Below are 20,777 nucleotides of genomic sequence, written 5' to 3' on the forward strand. Positions count from 1 at the left end.
AAAACATTTTCTTCGCACACAATCTGTACTGAGTGCGTTTAAAAATGTCGATGTCACCCAATGAAAGTAAATAGATAGGTATGGCCAAACGTTCAAATTTGTTCTAGCCGGAGCACATACGGATTTGCATGGCGCCACCTCAAACGAACTCATTTCTAGTGCAAATTTCCACTAGAAATGAGTTCGTTTGAGGTGGCGCCATGCAAATCCGTATGTGCTCCGATTTGTATGGACTGGCCATACCTACTTATCTACTTTCATTGGATGTCACCCGCCTTAGTGGCTGTCTAACCCAAGGTAAATATAGTGAGGAGGTAATGCCATTCAGACGCGCGGCCTAGCACATAAGTTCGATGCCAATGACATCTTTTTTTAAAATGGTTGACTACGATTTACTTGTAATTCACAAAAATATTTTTGCTATCTCACAACAGATGGCCCGACTTTCTATTCCATTTTTTGCTTTCAACGAAGGGATGAGATGGCGTTTATATCGAACTTTCGTGCCACCGCACATCTGATTCGGTTATATATGGCATTACCTCCTCACTATATTTACCTTGGTCTAACCCAAGGTTCTGAGAGAACAGGTTAAGACACTCACGAAGGCGGGTGTGATACACAAATTTTCACAAATAGATGCTTTTCGTTGAACACACTCATTACAGATTGTTTGAAATGTCAAGTTAAAGAAAAAAAAGTTTTTATCAAGTTGATATTTCAAACAATCTGTAATGAGTGTGTTCAACCAAAAGCATCTATTTGTGAACATTTGTGTGTCACCGCCTTCGTGATCAACTCAGAAGTGTCTTAACCTGTACCTTCCAAAAGCAATTTGTTTTCTTCATTAGTGTTCAGATAATCAAGATCTACATTACCCAGTTAAAATTTATGCAAAAAAAGCTAAAAAGACGAACAAAATAACTTAAAGTGACTGATTTTCGTCGCTACACAGGTATTTCAACTTTACATTTTTTTCGGCCCATCCTGTATTTTCCACAAACTTTTTGTTTCTATGTTTCTCCCGAAGAAACCAACTTTTTGTCTTTTCTGGTTCTCTTGATATTCAACGAAAAGTGTGGAAAAACACGGTTTTTGGGCTTTGAGCCGCCGCCAAAAGTTATTGCCCAGGAACCCAGCCTGGCACCTTAACTTTTCTTCATCAGGGTGCTAACCTCTACCGAAAAACACTTTAACATGCTCCGGACCCCTCTTTGGACACAGCTTTTTCAGTGGCCCCTGTATTTCTTTCAGAACCTTGTATACTTCTCCATTTGCCCAAAAATGTGCCATCATGGCTTTTCACGGTTAAAAATCGATGTTAAGAATGTGTATAGGCCAAAAGTGACATTTAAGTGGTAAGGTTCTTTCAACGCACACTATGAGAATATTGTGAATCACTAACATACGACGCGTTGTAGTGACGTGCGTTTGGTTTGATGTTGTTACTTCAAATTTTGAATTTTCAGCGGACTTACGCGGCGTGAATTTATTCAAGTTATCTAGTAAATCATAAATAACGATGGATAGGAGAATGTTTTGTCATGGCCGTCTGCTTGGAATTTCACATTTTAGAAGCGACATAGAGGTTCTTTAAGCCTTTAGTTCTTCGTGGGATAACTTTAAGTATTAAACTTAAGTGAGGTTATATCTGAAATTAATGTAACTTGAAGATGAACTATAGGCATCTGTTTCCCTGATAATGTCTTTAAAAATGTTGTAGTATTTTGAGGCGTAAGGCTTCATGTCACTAAAAGCAATGACCTCTCTGAACATTATTTAAAAAGATCGGATTGAAGAGATAGTTATTTATGTATTTGGCATTGAATCCAATAAAGGATAACCTCAGCGTAATTACACGAAATTCACATGCAAAACCTGAGCACGTAAAAGCAATAAAATGAATCAGCAAAGAAAGAACCTCGAAAAGAACGTTTTTCCTAAATTTTGCGTGTTTAGAAATAATTTCTCGAAGTAAAACATAGCTAACGCCGACCCGTACGAAACACCTATTCGTATCAAAAGCCTTTAATGTGAAACTCTTCATTTCTCTTACTTCATTTTCTTCTCTGCTGAAAAACTATTCTCCCTTTAAAATCACTTACATTATCCACTCTTTGCCTTGTTATCATATACAAATAAATTGCCGGAGGCAATATAGACAGCCCCGTACGAAGTCAAATTTCATAAATTCCTATTTAAACAGCTATATACCGCTTTATTTACCTATATTTCACTATAAATAAACATTTCACAGAGGAATATGCTATTATATAGCTCTATATGCCTGTATATAGCTCAATATAGCTGTATATAGGTATATATAGATGTCCATATATGGAATCCCTGAAACCCCATACACATAACAAATTATTTCCTTGTTAACAGAAACTATCTATGTATCATTTTTTCCAAGATGTTTCACTTTTAATAAAATCCAATATGGCCGCCGGCAGCCATTTTGTTAGGAAACCGAAAATAGTACCGACGCTTTACATTCGTTAATACCTTTCAAACAAAAAAAAAATCATGAAATTCGGTCAAAATTTACTCGAGATATTGACAAAATACTCCACGTTCATTGTACGGCCGAGTAGCCAGATAAGAGCTCACTCCAAGAGACCTAGCTCACGCTCCGGAGAACATAATTTCATAATTTTCCCTGATTGGTACGGTCAATACCTATCTAATAAAGCTAAAACGAACGAAATATGTTCAAATTTGGCCGACCTACAAGCAAAAACTGCTTGCCGCCCTGTGCCTGTTTCACACCAAGGGGTCTAACTCACAAGTCGGTCATCCGATTTCCATAAACTTTTTTTTTGTCGATCGGTATTGCAAATATCTTTCATTCGATGTATCATTTACGAGTATAGCGTTTAAATGTCCGGAGATATCTTCGAAAAACCGTAAAGCACTTATTGGGCCCCAGCTCAGGAGGGGTCGATCCAAAATCACTCATCTTCGAACTTAGCCTGTCTTTTGACATTACCAAACGGGGAAAAAAAGAATTTTCAAAATCGGATGCGTTTTACTCAAGTTATCGTGCAGACAGACAGACAGACGGACGGACGGACGGACAGACGGACATTTTTTTTCTTGCTGATTTGGCATCTCTGGACAACCACAATAGGTTTCCCCTTACTCAGGGAGTCCAATTCGACGTGTTACAAACGTATGCGTAAACCTATAAGACCCCAGTACTTCGTACGGGTCTAAAAAGCTTGCACTGGTTATGTACTACATAGCGCATCATAAGGATATTGCCTTGAAAAGACAATTCGGTTCGAGACAATTTCGTTCAATTTTCTATTTCTATTTAAATAAAGTTAAACTTAATATGATCGCATCTTCCAAGCATCGAAGCTTTTTCTAAGCAGCATCTGGGATTTATCAACATTTTTTTTGTGTTGCTTGTAATTATTGTATTTGCTTTTTGACACACAAGAAACAACCAGTAAACCAGTAAGCAGCTAAAAAGTTTTCCATGTTCGTTCAATGCTCACACAGGCAGCCGTGATGGGGTTTCAGATATAAGAAACCTTTTAAGTGATTTTATATTTAGATCATTTTATACCAGAGTAGAATTCATTAGTATCGCATTCTTGCCTGTTTAATATCTTACACATTCATAAGTACACTTCACACACTTCGCTTCGTATACGTATCCGTATACATCAACAGTCTTCTCTTCAGTAATAAAAATAAAACTTTGCTCCGTTTTTATGTTTAGATTCCATAATGCGAAAAGTTTATATAACATTGAGCGTAAATATTTGAATCGAGCCAGATTGAAAAGAAATGTAACGTAATAATATCAGAAAATAGAGAAAGGGTGAATTTGGTTTTGTTGTGCGATAATACATTAATGAGTCGTATTAAATATGAATCAGTCAAAAACCCTCAAAAAAGTAAAAAGTGACGCAAGTCCCAGTATGTACTTCCAAAACAACTGATATCGTTGTAGGTGGCGCATTCTGCGGCTGTATGCAAACATTGTAATAACAAAAATTTGACCAAAATAATTTTTGAAGGAAATACAAAAAAACGTTTGGCGCATATGGTAGATGATTTGGCTCTCTTTGAATGTCTTTAATAAACTATGTTCTTTGACAGTACTTTCCTCGAAATCTGCCACTAAAAATTTTTGGGTCAAATTTTTGTTGTTCCAATTTTTGAGTAGGAACAGCAGAATGCGTCAACTACATACAAGAATATCAGTTCTTTTGGAAGTACATACTGGGACTAGCATCACTTTTTACTCAAATGTTTCCTTCAGATTTGGCATTCTCATATCGTTGTCAGAATACTTTGACGAATTGCCGAAAAAACTATATTTTAGTTTTTACAACTTTTGTCTCTGTGATGTCAAATATGTGAAAAAAACGAGATTTTTGAGTATAGGATGCCCACAACCCGAGATCGTAGAAAAATTGAGCTTATCACCCAAATGATCCTTAACCTATTTACCGTTGATTCCACCAACAACATGCTCTTCAGTTACTCGTTTCCACGCTTGTTCTACAGCGAGTGTAGGAAAAATAACCAATTGTGTTAAACCAATCTATTTATACTCACGGTGATGCATTACTGATGGTGTAGAATCATAAAACGTGCGAATCTACTCATTCGTAGCATTTATTTTGACATCCAAACAGGTTTATTGATAAATTGATAAATCTTTGCATTTTGCCAGTTTTAAAGTGACCACACTCGAAAGATGTCAAGGGGGCGTTGTTATTATTTCAACATACCACAATTTTTGTGTTTTCCTTTTATCGATAGCGCCACCATGCCACCTCTCGAGTAAAACTTTATGGATTTAGTTACATGAATTGTAACTTAGTTCTTCAAGATTAATTCTGGCAATAGCTTACAAGTGATTACACGTAATAAATTCTATAAAAAGCCTTTGAACACCCTACCCTCCCTCCTTCACAGGGTAGAAGGAGATGTACCAATTGAACCTATTTAAACCGCCTACATACAAATATATTCCCTAATATTTGTGAATAACTATACGAATTGTTCCAGTGGATTTTCAATAAAAATTGAACGAATAAATATCTAATAAATCATTAATGGTAAATGGAATCAATAGCCCATCGGTCCTAGCTAACCACATTAAATTAATTTAAAACGAAGACGACAATAAAATTATTTTATTTTTGATTTATTCATACTGCACGTACACCATTTGAATATGAAATATAAACATTGTCTTTCGCAGAAACAAACCTGTATTTATATCGATTCACGATTATTACACCCCAACGACAATAAAATTCTGAAAAACTCCGCAATTTCCCTTCATATCACATACAGAATGCCTTATCTATATGACGTTCGGTAGATATATAAATTTTGGTTGAGGAGCATAAGTAGAGAAGAGATACTTACTTTTTCCTAAACGCAAAACTCCCATTAACCTTTTCCCTTTTCAGACCAATAAAACTTGACATAATACACTTACTTTATTACCATCATTTCAACTGTTAGTATTATTTATGATAGGATACCTATTTTATTCAAATAAAATCCAGAATACGAAAATAAAATATAAAATGGTTGGTACATGAACATGGTACATATATATTGGTATGGTATGGTATGGTATAGTTTACCTCCGCTTCTACACCCGCGGAATTTTGAAAACCGACACATTTTCTGTTTCGTGGTTTACTTCTTGTGAATTTTGCATGTATTGTTATATGGAGAAATCAGAAACTCAAGTAAAACACAGAAACAGAAAATGTGTCGGTTTTCAAAATTCCGTGTGTGTGTGTAGCATGGTGCATGGACATGAACATAGAAAATATTCGGACACTGATGAAATCACAATAGGCACTGTTTTTTCTTGTTTTCGTTGTATGAGTCAAAAGATACAACACTAAAGCGGTACCTCTTATCACTAAAGCCTCCAAAATTACCACTTGGCAATAGGCTTCTTCCAAGGCCATTCAAAATGTCAATCGTCATCCACAGAGAAGTCAACACAACATCACTTTGAAGTTTTAACGAACAAATTTCATTAAGTTGCTGTTATGTTTGCTTCTGTTGATGACGGTCGGTTGTTTTCGGCCTGTCAAAATTCGTTTTTACCGTATGGTGGAAGAAATCTATTCATGGTTTGTGCTAGGAGCAGTGCTGTGGCATTACCTCTTTTCGCGTCGTTGCTTGAAGCTGTTTTCCTTTTGCCACAGCACTTCTCCTGAACACTGAATTAACAAGTGTCAAATTTAGAGGCTTTAAAGTACAAATGAAATTAAATTACTTTCGATTACAAGATCTTGTGGTGATGAAACTAAAGAAAAAAAGGTTCCAAAGGAGTTAGATAATAATTGCAATTTTATCAGCAAAAATCCGAGTAGGACTTAGTCGAACCGTTAGAGTTTAGACCACGGTCGAGTAAACATCGCAGTGCTATAGGCTGAGCTGTTCCGCTAAGAATAAGGCTGATATTGTCCGAAATATTTAATTTAGTGCTGTTGCCGAAATGTATATTTTGTGCTTGTGCCTAAATTTTAGTGTTTGTGCCGTATATTGTGGCAGGTGGCTCGGTTCTGTTTTTGTCGAGGCCCAAACAGGAGAGTCATTTCGATTTTATGACTAGACCTGGATTGGATTCAATCGCATAAATAGTTTGGAAGGGAAAATTCCCGGTATTATTGCGAATACACACAGCTCTGTATGAATAAGTTGCGCGTCGATTGTTTTCAATGTGTATGCTATGCATACAACAGCAGTAGTAGCAAACAGATTAACTTTCAACAACGTTCCGAAACAAATCAGTCACATTTGCTCTGAACTGTGTTTTGTACGTAGCCAGGCGAATTTGTATTGATTCCGGTTTACGTTATGACAGATGTACCGGCACTTTGGCTAGCTGTCGTCCCACTCAGTGGCTATGCTATCGCTTTAAGTGCTCGCTACAGTGAAGGGATGATATTTGGCTTCGTTCCATCTTAGTCGAGGCACAAGCAGGAGAATTTTAACGATTCTACAAGTGTGTAGAATACCTGATTGTCCTCGACACCCGGCTGCTGGCTATGGTATGAGGGTTGCGATTTAGAAAGGTCGGGAGAGGTTGATGTGTGGAGAGGAGGTCCGGAAAAGGGCTTCCAAAAGATTTTAATGATGACTGAGTAGCACAAAGGATCCCAAGATCTGTGTGCGTCGATCAGAAATAGTCGGCTCAAACTGACGAAATCTAGTTGAAGCGTAATAAATGGATCTATTATTCCCTCAGCTTCCTTATAATTCTAAGACTATTCACGGTACATGTCGCCCACCCACTATTTAGGGCTGTGTCGAGTTAGGGCCAGACGCGCTTAAACAAACAGTCCTTTATTTATCACTATTTTCATATGAATATAACAATGGCAAACGTGTATATTTGTAACAGACATGCCGACTTCTACTTTCTCGTTGGGTGCAGTGCAGTGCACAATGTAAATTACAAGGAAATGGTTGTATATGTTGAGCTGATTGAGGGGCTTTCTTTGACTACTCACAAATCTACGAATTTCCATAACAAAATATTGGTCCAACCCCATTCTTAAAGGGATAATTACGTTTTCGTTGGTTTAAGGGTTAGCGGTGGAAATTAGGGTTGACGGTCGTTAGCTTTAACGTTCAATAATATGACCTTTATACACGTATGGTAAAGTGATCTTGATAGAAATATATATATTATAGGGTGTGTCGATTTCAATTATTTTTTTTTAGTCATTCCGGGTTCCGCCCTACCGCGATTCACCCTCGCACTAGCAATAATAATCAGCAAAATTTTTTTTTTTCTAAGTCAATATAAGCTTGCACCGTCACTTTTTCAAAAATTTTCGAGCTACACGAGATAGCTGGATTATGGGTCCGAACCAAAAAAAATCTACAGATGCTTTTGCAAAGTTTTCACTCTGTACGGCATCTAGAGGGTCTACTAGAACATACAAAAATTAAAAAAAGTTAAAAAAAATGTTTTACCGTCATTTTGGTATAGCATCAAGTTTCACCGAGGTGGAATTTTCAAGAATTTTGTAAGTGGAAAAGTCATCTCACCTGGGTGAATTTTTTTCAAGCTATTGTTGTGATAGCTCATTTTGTAGGTATTTCAATAGCGCATCCAGCAAACGTACAGTTTCGATAGGTAAATTTAAATATTTTTTGGTTTCACTGTTGGAAGGCCCAAAAATGGGGCATTTCTTTAGGTATTTTCGAAAACATAACAAATTGGCTTCTCTTAAAAAACGAAATCTTACTATTTTCAGCTTTTAAATGTGTTATTCATGAATAATATTTGAATTTCTGTCAAAATTTTTCATTTACTTGCTGTATTTAAAATGTTAATTGTCTCCATACTCGAAGAAATGCCCAATTTTTGGGCCTTCCAACAGCGAAACCAAAAAATATTTAAATTTATCTATCTAAACTGTATGTTTGCTGGATGCGCTATTGAAATACCTACAAAATGAGCTATCACAACAATAGCTTGAAAAAAATTCACCCAGAAGAGATGACTTTTCCACTTACAAAATTCTTGAAAATTCCACCTCGGTGAAACTTGATGCTATACCAAAATGACGGTAAAACATTGATGGCAGAGTATTAGCGATGGAAATAATAAATGCGACTTTTCGTATTGAGTTTACAATCAGAACTAAACTTTATTCAAAGAGTTCTCATCCTAATTACAATGTACCTACGTGTTACATTAGGTGGTGAATATAAGTAGTCGGGTTGCTCTCAACACCCTCACTTTTTATGATTGTTAATTAGATTTCAAATAGCAATTTTAGTTCAAAGCGTAATTCAAAATTTAGGCAAAAGAATTAGAAAAATAAATTTATCAGCAAATTACTAAACTGAATTAAAAAAATTAAATGTAAACGAAATTAGACTGGAAATCAGTTAGCAAATCTTAAAACCACAACCCCATTTCCTCTGAGCAAAAATTATGTTTTTCTTTACTAACCGCTTTGGTGAGATTATCTGCAGCCATATTATCAGTCGAAATGTACTTGATGACCACTGTACGATCAGCAACTTTTTCACGCAAATAATGATGACGAATATCGATATGTTTTGTGCGTTGTCGGTATCCATCAGAATTTGCTAAATCGATTGCACTTTGGTTGTCGCAAAACAATGTGACTGGCCCACCAAAACTTTTGTCCAACTCGTAGCCAAATTGTTTCAACCAAATCGATTCTTGAACACTCGACGCCAATGCCATATATTCCGCTTCGGTCGTTGACAGTGCTACTGTTTGCTGACGTTTACTGTACCATGAAACAGCACCACCGGAAAGTTTGAAAAAATTTCCGCTGCACGAACGTCTCTTATCAATGTCTGATGCCCAGTCCGAATCGGTGTAACCAACTAAATCTTGATTTCCATTTTTAGAATATCGAAGCTTACATCCAATTGTTCCTTGGAGGTAGCGCAAAATTCGTTTGACCGCTTTCCAATGTATGGCACGATGATTTTGATTGAAACGACTAACATCGTTGACAGCGAATGCTATATCCGGTCTCGTGCCTTGGGCAATAAACAATAAACATCCGACAAGCTCCTGATATGGTACCTTTCCAGTAATATTCTCATCCTCCTCATTGTTGGATGTTGCATTCATCGATAATTTTTGATTCACATCGCTCGGTGTTGACACAGGCTTGCTATCCGCCATACCAAATCGTTTCAGAACTTCAGCGATGTATGTTGACTGGTCCAAACAAATGCTGTTTTGATTGTATGTTATTCGGATTCCCACACAATTTGTCGCTCGACCCAAATCTTTCATTTTGAACGTTGAACATAAAGAATCTTTCAACTGTTTCAAAATCGATTCGTCCTTCCAAAAAATGAAATTATCGTCAACCCAAATTGCCAGCAACAAATCGAGCGCTTCTGTGTAAAAAACACAAGGATCCATTTTCGACTGCTTCAGCCCAAATGATTTTAGCGCGTTGACGAGCTTAATGTTCCAAACTCTTCCAGATTGTTTTAGACCATTTATCGCTTTATTCAATCTGCATACTCGGCTTGAACCGTCGTTGAAACCCTCCGGTTGTTCCAAATAAATTTCTTCCGTTAAATCGCCTTGCATAAACGCAGTTACTGCATCCATTTGGTCTATGCGTAACCCATTCTTCACTGCCAACGCAACAAGAAATCGTAGCGACGTGTAACGGACAACAGGTGAACATGTTTCCAGATAATCAACGCCGTAGCGTTGCGAACATCCTTTTGCAACTAATCGTGCCTTGTGACGAACGACATTACCAGATTCATCTTTTTTGAGTTTGAAAACCCATTTTGTCTTTACCGGTTTTCGATCTGGCGGAAGGTCTACCAATTTCCAGGTGTCGTTATCGTTCAATGAATTTATTTCTTCACTCATGGCGGACCGCCACTTATCCGAATCGTTGCTCGAAATTGCATCACAAAGTGTGATAGGCTCTACACCAGGTGGTTGACATGTCAACGAACAAATGTTACGGTCGAATTGTTCTTGACGCACATACATCGTCGTATCGTTTAGTTCACTGTCGTTTGGCTCATAGTCCGGGTCTCGCAATTCATCGTCAAACGATTGATCCTCCTCATCCGATGTAATGTGGCTTTGATCGTTCGATAAATTTCTAATGGTAACAACTGATTGATCAGAATCCAATTCTTCTTCAGACAATTCGCCCTCACTGTCGCGATTGACCCTCACTGAAATAAATACCTCAGTTGACTGTGTGATTGAATCTCTTACCTTCGCCATAAATATAACGTCACGGCTGATTACGAGCTTCTTTGTGGCTGGATCAATGCATCGATAGCCTTTTGAATTGCTATCCAAACCAACGAAAATTAGCTTGTGTGACTTGCTGTCCCATTTCTTTCGTTTTTGTTTCGGAACGTGTACCATAACGGGCGAACCAAACAGTTTCAGGTCACTCAGGTCCACTTTCTTGCCACTCCAGACCTCCTCGGGAGTTTGATTGACCAAAATTGAGCACACTGATCGATTGATGAGGAACACTGCCATATTCGCTGCTTCGGCCCAGTATGACTTATCCAATTCTGCGTCAAACATTAAACATCGGGCACGTTCTACGATCGTTCGATTCATTCTTTCCGCTACACCATTTTGTTGCGGTGTGTAGACGACGGTTCTTTGATGTTGGATTCCATTTGCCACACACACTTTCTGTATCTTCTGGTTGCAGAATTCGAGACCGTTATCCGTACGAAAAACTTTAATTTTTTGGCCAAATTGATTCTCCGCCCACGACTTAAACTCAATGAATTTTGCTGGCACTTCACTCTTTGATTTAATGAAGTAAATGAATGTCTTACGGGAGAAATCATCGATGAATGTTAGAAAGTATCTGGCTCCTCCAATGGAAATCTGTTCCATATCTCCACACAAATCTGAATGAATCATGTCCAACAATTCATTCGTTTTTCTTCCACACTTGTTTTCTTTGAAAGGTTGCCGACTTTGTTTACCCATGGCGCATATCTCACAGGATCTCAAAATGTTTGCATCACTCTTGAACGACATTCCATGCACATCTCTCATGTTGCACATACTCCGGTAATTCAAATGACCTAATCGTCGATGCCACTTCACCAAATTGTTGCTTGCATTTGTAAACATTCCTTTTGTTACCGTTGACGCACGAAGTTTGTACACACCATCGGTTTCTTCACAATGCGCAACGATATCGCCATCCTTATTGAAGATTGAACAACCGTTTTTATCGAACACAACTTTGTTTCCACGGCTAACTATTTGCGACACTGACAAAAGATTAACTGATAAATCCGGAACATGTAGGCAGTCATTCACTTCAATGTTGTTGCTTGAAACGTTTATATGGACTTTTCCCATGCTTGTAACATCCAAATTTGAGTTTTCAGCTGTTGCCACTTTGTTGATATCACTTTTCACGTTATCCACGACAATATCGGCGAATGGTGTCATGTTACGACCACTGCCGCTATCTATATACCAATCATTCTGTCTCCTTCGATCTTTCTTCTTCATTGTAAATGCCGATGACCGAACAACTTTTGCTGTTGTCCCTTGCTTCGATGATTGAGCCGATGACGCTGATGACTCATTGTTTTTCAATTGTGATACATTGAACGACCTTTTATCACTCTGTCTCTCTTTCATACAATCACTTGCTTTGTGATTTTTTTCTCCACATGCAAAACATATGAACTCTTCTTTTCTGCCGACCTTCGGTTTCCATTGCCTTTTTGATGCGTATAATGCGTTGCTTTCAGAACTATTAACACCCATTGTATTAACTTCCGAATCGAGCAATTTATGTTTGATAGTGTCGGCTGTAATTTTCGCACCAGATCCCTCGATGCTCATGATAAATGGCTTATATTCGTCTGATAATCCAGCTAGCAATATAGATGCAATCCACTCATCGCCAATTTCAAATCCAATGCTGTTGAGTCGGTTTGATATATCCATAATTTCTTCCACATATGCTTGCATAGAATTGTATGACTCCAAGCGAACCGACATAAGCGCGCGTAGCAAACCGGTTCTTCTCAATAGACCGCTATCTTGATACAGGCTCTGGAAAATGTTCCAAATCTCTAGTGCACTTTTTGCATTCTGTATATGGCAAATTAGTGAATCAGCAACACTCAATGACAGAATTGATTGAGCCTCCACTAACTTTTCGGGATCATTTTCGCTGGATACATTTGGTAAATTTGGTTTCGGCTTTATGCACTTTTGCAGTTTTTTTTAGCGCCAAATAATTTTGCATTTGGAATCTCCAATAATGGTAATTGTCCGACCCCTGCAACTTCTTCACCTCGAAATCCGATTTCTTTGACATCTTTACTGAATTCCAAATTAACTTTTCGATAAATTAATTTGCTGGTCTACCCATAACCTGATGGCAGAGTATTAGCGATGGAAATAATAAATGCGACTTTTCGTATTGAGTTTACAATCAGAACTAAACTTTATTCAAAGAGTTCTCATCCTAATTACAATGTATCTACGTGTTACATTAGGCGGTGAATATAAGTAGTCGGGTTGCTCTCAACAAACATTTTTTTAACTTTTTTTAATTTTTGTATGTTCTAGTAGACCCTCTAGATGCCGTACAGAGTGAAAACTTTGCAAAAGCATCTGTAGATTTTTTTTGGTTCGGACCCATAATCCAACTATCTCGTGTAGCTCGAAAATTTTTGAAAAAGTGACGGTGCAAGCTTATATTGACTTAGAAAAAAAAAATTGCTGATTATTATTGCTAGTGCGAGGGTGAATCGCGGTAGGGCGGAACCCGGAATGACTAAAAAAATAATTGAAATCGACACACCCTATTATATTATATATTTCTCGCTTAAAAAACGCACTTTACCTGACCGCAAACCTCGATATAAAGAAGGCTTTTTGCGATTCGCGTATAAACATCAAATACATAAGCCAATACATAAACTTTATAGTCGAGTATATAAGTTTTATAGTTGAACTGTAAAGGTACATAGATGATGTGTTTATATACACACAGAATATGTGATTTGTTTTTGGTCAAATAAAGTGCGTTTATAGTAATAAAGTTTTGCTGATCGCACATCGAAGTCTAAATTAGAGATGAGTGGGCCGCCCGCAAAAGCGGGCTGCCCGCAGCCCATGCCTCATGCCCATGGGTAAGGGCGTAATGGGCTTCAGAGATCGTGGGCATGGGCCTGGGTGTGGGCATTTTTATAAAACTTGGGCGCCCAAACTACGATTTGTTGTCGTCATCCCATCAATTCATAAGAATTATTTTTCGATAATTAGTGAAATATCGGAATTTTTTTGGATGCTGGAATCACATTTTGTTTGAAACGTTCGTCATTAACATGGGAATCACTAGCAGAATGTCTTTATACAAACTTATTACCCATACAAGACATATTTAACACTAACTAAATCAGCGATTTTTGTAGGCAAAGTTTGTGGGTTGGGCTAGTGCCCATGGGCATTTTACTTGAGGGCATTGGTCGGGGCATTGGGCTCATTTTTTAAAATGATGGGCATAGGGGGCATGTGGGCACAAGAATTTGCTATGCCCACTCATCTCTAGTCTAAATTCAATAATACCAAAAACATACCACGATACCTCGCCCGAATTTTAACTTTCAAACTTATGTAGAATAAGTTATGCTGTTTAAAATAGCCTGTTTTATTTATTAAATAGGGCGAATGACTAGTTGCTCAGTCGTACATGCTATAATAGATTATCGCCCAAAACCACTTACAGTGGAAGTGTGACGCTAGTACTGTTATTCACTTACAAAAGAACTGATATCGGTGTAGGTGACGCTTACAGGATCGACAAACAAAAAGATATGCGTCACATGTGGCAGCTGATGAGGAAAGTACACGAAAGTTTTATCAACAAAAATTTTACCAGAAAAATTTAAGGAAGAAAATTATAACAAAACAAATTTGCGTCAATTAGTGGCAGATGATTCGGCTTTCTTCCGTTTGAATTTCATTCTTTAAAGAAATATCACAATTTTAAAAATTTTCCTTCCTCAACATCTGCCACTTATGACGGCAATTTTTTTTGTTAGATTTTCTTCCTAAAAATTTTCGGGTAAAATTTTTCTTGATCAAACTTTCGCGTGCTTTCCACATCAGCTGCCATTTGTGACGCATATCTTTTTGCGTGTCGAATCTGTAAGCGTCACCTACACCGATATCAGTTCTTTTGTAAGTGGATAACAGGACTTGCGTCACACCTCCACTATGAGTGGTTTTGCGCGATATCAGCTCTTTTCTAAGTTGTTATTTTTTAGAATTTAGTCGCAGATAATAGACAATCATATTGTGCTGTTTGAGCGAAATATTCTTCTTACAAAACTGTATAACTTTCTCTTTGATCTGAATCTTCATTTGACAAAAATCAAAAATTGTACGAAATTTAAAAATTTGACGAAAATCGAAAATTTGACGAAAATCAATTTTTTTTTCACAATTATGCATATTCTTTATTGACAAGCGAAAAAAAAGACTGCTCACAGTGGCGCAGCCATGAAATTCGAAAATTTGACTAAATTTGAAAATTTGGCGAAAATTCAAAATTTGACGTGATATGGGTCCCAATTAGCCAAATTCTTCCACCGGAATTCCTTAGGACAAAAAAATCGGCATCTTCAAAATCGGATTTGCTTTACTTATCGGAATTGCAAAAAGTAATAAGTCGGTTCCTAAAAGGAAAAGCAAAAGGATGTCAATAGGACTTTCCACCTACTTACGATTTTTGATATATGCCGTCATTTTGAGAATAGAGTTTAGTTTTTGTGTTCAGTTGAGTAAGAGCTCTCGCAAGAAATGAACAACAATAATTCAAGAAAACGTAAAATTGATGAAACTGACAACGAAAGGTATTTTAGATTGAACACCTAAGACAAATAATATTTTATGAAACTGAAACTTCCCACAGGAATGGAATTCCTAAGAAGTCTAAGTGGAAGCTATCAAGCGAGATTGCGTCATGGGCCAACAATTTTAAAATCAAAGCAGATGGGCTCACGGCACTCCTGAAAATACTACGTCCGTATGACTTCCCAGACTTAGAGTCAGACTCCCGCTCGCTGATGCACACTCCACGCGATACGGCTAAATTAATTCGAAAAGTGGATCCAGGGCATTACATTCACATCGGGATTGCAGAAGGTGTTGAATTTACATTGAAACAAAACCTTCTAGACGCAAGTGAATTAGAAATCATCGTGATTGATTACGATACGGATGGCGTCCAAATGACAGACAGCACTGATAATGTGTTTTGGCCTATTTGGTGTAAAATTAGAACTCCTTGCATCGGAAGACCGTTTCTTGTCGGGATTTACTACAGTTCTACTGGTCAACCGAAAGATTTCAACTGTTTCACGAGTGATTTTGTTTCTGAGCTGAAAACGCTAAAAGAGCAAGGCTTAAAAATTGGCTACAACCACGTCGTTGCAATTCGCCCGGGAAGATTTCTCGGTGATGCTCCAGGTCGATGCGACATGCTAGGTCTGTGTTTTCATCGAAATTATGTTCCGGCTTACCGAATAATTTATTAAACAGAAAAGTGGTTTCTCATCAGGCATAAAATATCCAACTGGCTACTACGGATGTGGACGATGCACTGTAACCGGCGTTCACAAAAATAATCGGGTCTGCTTCACTGACTTGGATGCTCCACTGAGAACGGATGAAAATTTTGAGGACAGAATACAACCAGAGCACCACCATTTTCAGTCGCTGGTCGAGGAACACTTAGGGTTACGTTGTATAACTCAATCACCTCTCGATGCAATGCATTTAGTGTACGGTTGCGCGGTAAGACGACTACTCTTTTGGTATAATGTTGATACTGTTAATTATAAACTTCGGTTGTACTCTGCTCAAATTGATGAAGTGAATAACGTATTAAACATTGCTGTCTTAACAAAACCAACTGAATTCGCTCGACCAGTCAAAGATATCCGAAAGTACAAAAGATTTAAATGTACTCAATTGAGACAGTTCCTCTTGTATCTTTGTATCGTTGCGATGAAAAAAGTCTTACCAAAATTTCAGTACGAGCATTTGTTGCTATTTGTAATTGGAACCCGAATTTTGAGCCACGAAAGACATTTCAAAGAAAAAAATTCTATTGCGAAGGGAATGCTGCATGAGTATGTGAAAACTCTTGGTAAAAACTTTGGACAATTTCGTCTGATTTACAGCATTCACAACTTAATTCACTTAGCTGATGAGTGCCTAGCTCAGAACGAGCCGTTGGATGCCTTTGCTATGTGGGAGTTCGAAACTGCTAATTCGGGCTTGAAAGAGTTCACTAAGCGACAAGGAGCGTATTTAGAGCAAGCATATAATCGAACAATGGAAAAATATCACTGTCGTTTTGTCTCTAGCGCTGAAGTGACTAAATTTCCCATGCTAAAATTCAAAGTGGACGAGGACTATGATGACGATGGTAATGTGACTAAAACTTTTTTTTCTCGTGTTGAGTATGAAAAATTTATGCTGGATGTGTCAGAGGGTAATCGGTGGTTTTTAACGAAATCGGGTTGTGTGGGACTATTTCATAAAGCAATCTTGGTCGATAAAAAAATTAAAATAAGTTGTCGAGTTTTTAAACAAAAATTTGATTATTTTGAGAATCCATTAAAATCAACATTTTTACATATTTGTCAATGTTTTGAACGCGATTTATCAAATTATTTGAATATTGATGTGGATCACGTTGAATCAAAATTATTTATGATTAAAGATGTAGACTCGTTTGTATTCATTCCACTCTTGTAATAATTTGGTTAATTTTATCACACTTCATCACATTTCGTTGTAATTATTATCAGTCGAAAACTAACACTATTGCTAATCTTGTTTTGGTCAGTCTGCGATGACTGATGTATTATTCATTGCACTTGTAATTATATCACATCATTTCATTCAGTTAAATTTATATAATTTCGTTGTTTTTAACAGTTAGTTTTAGTCCAGACTGTCATTATCAATTCATCTTCTCAATAAAATTGTTTCAATTTTATTCACCGGCATTTTTTTAATTTCAATAATTTTATTAGTTTAGGAACGATTTTAATTGGATAGAATGGGAACGTAAATTACGCGTAAATATTCGACTTACCCGGAAGTCATATTATCATCGGTTTCGACACTGGACGGCACTACGATAACCACCGTTTCGTTCTCAATAGTCGGCGTTCCATTCGTCGGCTTATCATTTTTGTTGACAGTGTCAGCTCCGGAATCAACAACTTGCGACACCGATAATGATTCGTTCTGTTTTGACCAGGCTTCTTTCGCACTTTTTGTTCGTTGCTGGACAACCTTTGTTAGAATGCTCATCGCATCACATTGTGGATATTTGCCTTCGATTAATTTTGTCATCATATCCACAATCAAGTGCAAGTCTTGGAAAGATTTCATTTTTCTTGTACCCAACCAAGTGAAATCCTTCAAGCATTCAAAATGACAAAGTGCCTTCAAGATTTTTCGTGCGGTCTTAGTTTCATCGTCGCCTTTCATTTGTTCGAGCTTCTGCAACAAATTGTCGGCAAATTTCTGGTCCATTTTCAACGATTTGTTGAAATGAATTAAGTATTCCGAGTCTTTAATGGGGAAAACGGACTTGAATTTTTCATTGAATTCATCAATTTCTGCCATATCCAAGTGAACCGGTTCATCTTGGACATCTTCAGGTTGACCGTTACCATCGTCCTCGTTACGTTTCAAAAGCTGGAGCAACAATTTACGATTACCGTTCGTTTCCTGTCGAAGTTGACCCAACTCTTTGGAAAGCTTTTTCTGGACATAGTCGATTTTATTCAGGATTTTCTGATGCCCTTTGCAGCAATCGGTGTTCGGAGCACAGTTCTGAAGGTCAGTTTCAGTTGCTGAGACCTGACCATCCATTTCGGAAATTCGTTCTTCATTCATGTCTTCTTCGTTTAGCACTTCATTGATCGCCATGAAAGTTTCGTTTAATGGTTCAGCAAAATTGCCTAGCGAAGCAAACGTTTGTCGATTTGGAGGTGAACTGAATGTCGGTTGAATCGTTTGCGAATACGACGTTGGTTGCTGAACTGAATGTGAGGTTTGATTTCCTGAACCGAACAGACTTTCTTCAGCCAACTGATCCATGTCAATGCTCAGTATGTTGTTCGACTGATCCAATGTGAAAAGATCCTGAGCGTCGGTGGCGAATCGAATGTTGTAATTTGAGATTGCATTGACTCCTGAAGTGATGATAAAAAATACGTTGACAAAACGCTACGGAAAGCAAATGTCACACAGAACGAAAAGCTGAAATCCGTACCACCATTTTCATTATCGTCGCTGTCCGAGGAATCACCGACTTTGTTCATCGACTTCAGGAATGCCTTCTTCGTTTTGCGCATGACCTTTTTCGTAGATGATGCGGCCGCCTTTTCATAATTTTTTTCAGCTTCTGTTGTACTAAAATAGTCACTGTAGTACTTTTCAGCGCTGAGGGCTTCTTCAAGAGACCCTGCATCCATAATAATTACATTTGTTTAAAACGGAACCTTAAATGTCAGTGAAATTAATAATCAAACCTAAGTTTAGCTTCAAAATTCTTCCATTTTTCAGCTCCCATTTTCCATCATCCAGTGGTTTCGTACACATAAATTTCGCTTGTTTTAGGAACCGCAAAAAATTGTCCCTGCTTTGCTGTTTTGTACGGCGTGGAAAATAGAACTGCACAAGGTCCCGCTGCTTCAGAGTACTTTTTCTAGCCAATTCCAGCCACAATTGCGGTACGAATTCGACATAAGTACCTTCTTCGTCACTAGTTTCAATTACCGCATATCTTTCACTGTTTTCGTGAGCTCGCTTCATTTTTAAAAATCAAATTGTGACAAATTATACAATTTAATAGAAACAATCTTGGAAACAATCACCCACACTCAGCGAATAAAACAAATTAATAAACGACATTCATTTGACAGATGATCAGCGTTGACATCTTTATAGGAACTCATTTTCGAAAAACGGCATTACTCAACGAAGTCCGATTGCCTTCCTTTCGAAAAAAAATAAATCCGATAATCAAATTGAAAATTGCGGAAGTCGTAATGAGATTCGTTCGCTTTTCCGTTCGGATAACATTTTTACTGATTCTACAGACACTATTTAAAAAGTTCCGAATTGGAAATAGGCAGAATTTGGCTAATTGGGGGTCACATAGCTCGAACTTTAATCGCTCATAGCTACCAAATAAGCGACTTTTATAGGTTCTATAGCTCAATAGCTTAAAACGCTTATAGCTCCGAAATTATAAGCTTTTATGAAAATTCCTTCAAAATAGTTTCTGAGAATCACGTCCTTGACATACACTGAAAATTTCAGCCAAATCCACCGATAAATTCAAAAGTTTCGTTCTAACAAAGCAACAAAGGTTGGTAAAATTCATCTATTTCAAAATGTAAGGAAATCAATTTCTTCATACAAATTTTCAAGTTTTGAAATTTAATATCTCTTTATGAGGCGTGAGGCGTGTGATAGCTCGTTGAACTCGTATGACCGAATTACGAATAAAATAAGTGGGGGCAGTAGGAGCTGAGGGGGAAAAGTCAAAACAGTTGTGTATATATGTTCCTCAGTCCTTTGTCAAATTTTTTAGTGTGAACGGACTTGCGTCACGGCCCTTCACTAACGTAGGGCCATGATTCACAGTTAATTTTGTAAAAAGATAGTAGCTTCGCTCATGATTTTAGCCTTTATGTTATGTTACATATATGTTATGGTTATTACGTTGGCTGTCCTTTTTATACCATAACTATACTGAGACCATGACTGGTACCGTGATAAGAATGAACTATTTTAGTATGATACGTAAAAATCGGTCTGCACTTCCAGATATAACGAAGTAAGCCAGGAAAATGATTATCGAAAGTTAATCGTCCGCAACATCAATGTACTCATAAAGAGCGCAGAAAAACTTCTTATTTTCTTCTCAGCGGCCTCGAACCGCATTCAATGATTCGTTTATAGGACTGAAATAATTATTTACGAAAATAAAAAATTCAGTAAAATAAAACGGAAAACTTTTTATATGCCAAGAGAAACTTACAAATCCCTAAATACCATGATAATCGTTTATGTGTCCACCCACTTCCCAGCCCCCATCAAAAGAAGTAAGATCGTAGTAACATCTCTATATCATATATATACTCAATTCATATCCTATGCATATTGTGAGCATGTAATGAAAATTGATTTC

General features: G+C 37.4%; 1 protein-coding gene across 1 annotated transcript; it reads right to left on the reverse strand.

Annotated features, from left to right (window-relative positions):
- Window positions 1–17,161: 17,161 nt before the first annotated feature.
- Window positions 17,162–19,565, reverse strand: LOC119071484. The gene is made up of 3 exons (XM_037176335.1): window positions 19,111–19,565; window positions 18,852–19,043; window positions 17,162–18,771 (listed from the first exon to the last, which is right to left on the reverse strand). Exons 1-3 carry the CDS (start codon window positions 19,391–19,393, stop codon window positions 17,657–17,659), a joined length of 1,590 nt encoding a protein of 529 aa, XP_037032230.1. The 5' UTR covers window positions 19,394–19,565; the 3' UTR covers window positions 17,162–17,656.
- Between the last annotated feature and the right edge of the window lie 1,212 nt (window positions 19,566–20,777).

The sequence above is a fragment of the Bradysia coprophila genome, assembly GCF_014529535.1.
Source record: "Bradysia coprophila strain Holo2 chromosome IV unlocalized genomic scaffold, BU_Bcop_v1 contig_5, whole genome shotgun sequence".
In the NCBI taxonomy this organism is placed as follows: domain Eukaryota; kingdom Metazoa; phylum Arthropoda; class Insecta; order Diptera; family Sciaridae; genus Bradysia; species Bradysia coprophila.

Bases quoted from the DNA above. Each gene is read 5' to 3' on its own strand.
- LOC119071484 (XM_037176335.1), bottom strand. From the start codon at position 19,393: ATGAAGCGAGCTCACGAAAACAGTGAAAGATATGCGGTAATTGAAACT. The intron at 19,044-19,110 runs GTTTGATTATTA...TTATGGATGCAG, and splicing joins AATTTTGAAGCTAAACTTAG to GGTCTCTTGAAGAAGCCCTC. The intron at 18,772-18,851 runs GTACGGATTTCA...TCATCACTTCAG, and splicing joins CGACGATAATGAAAATGGTG to GAGTCAATGCAATCTCAAAT.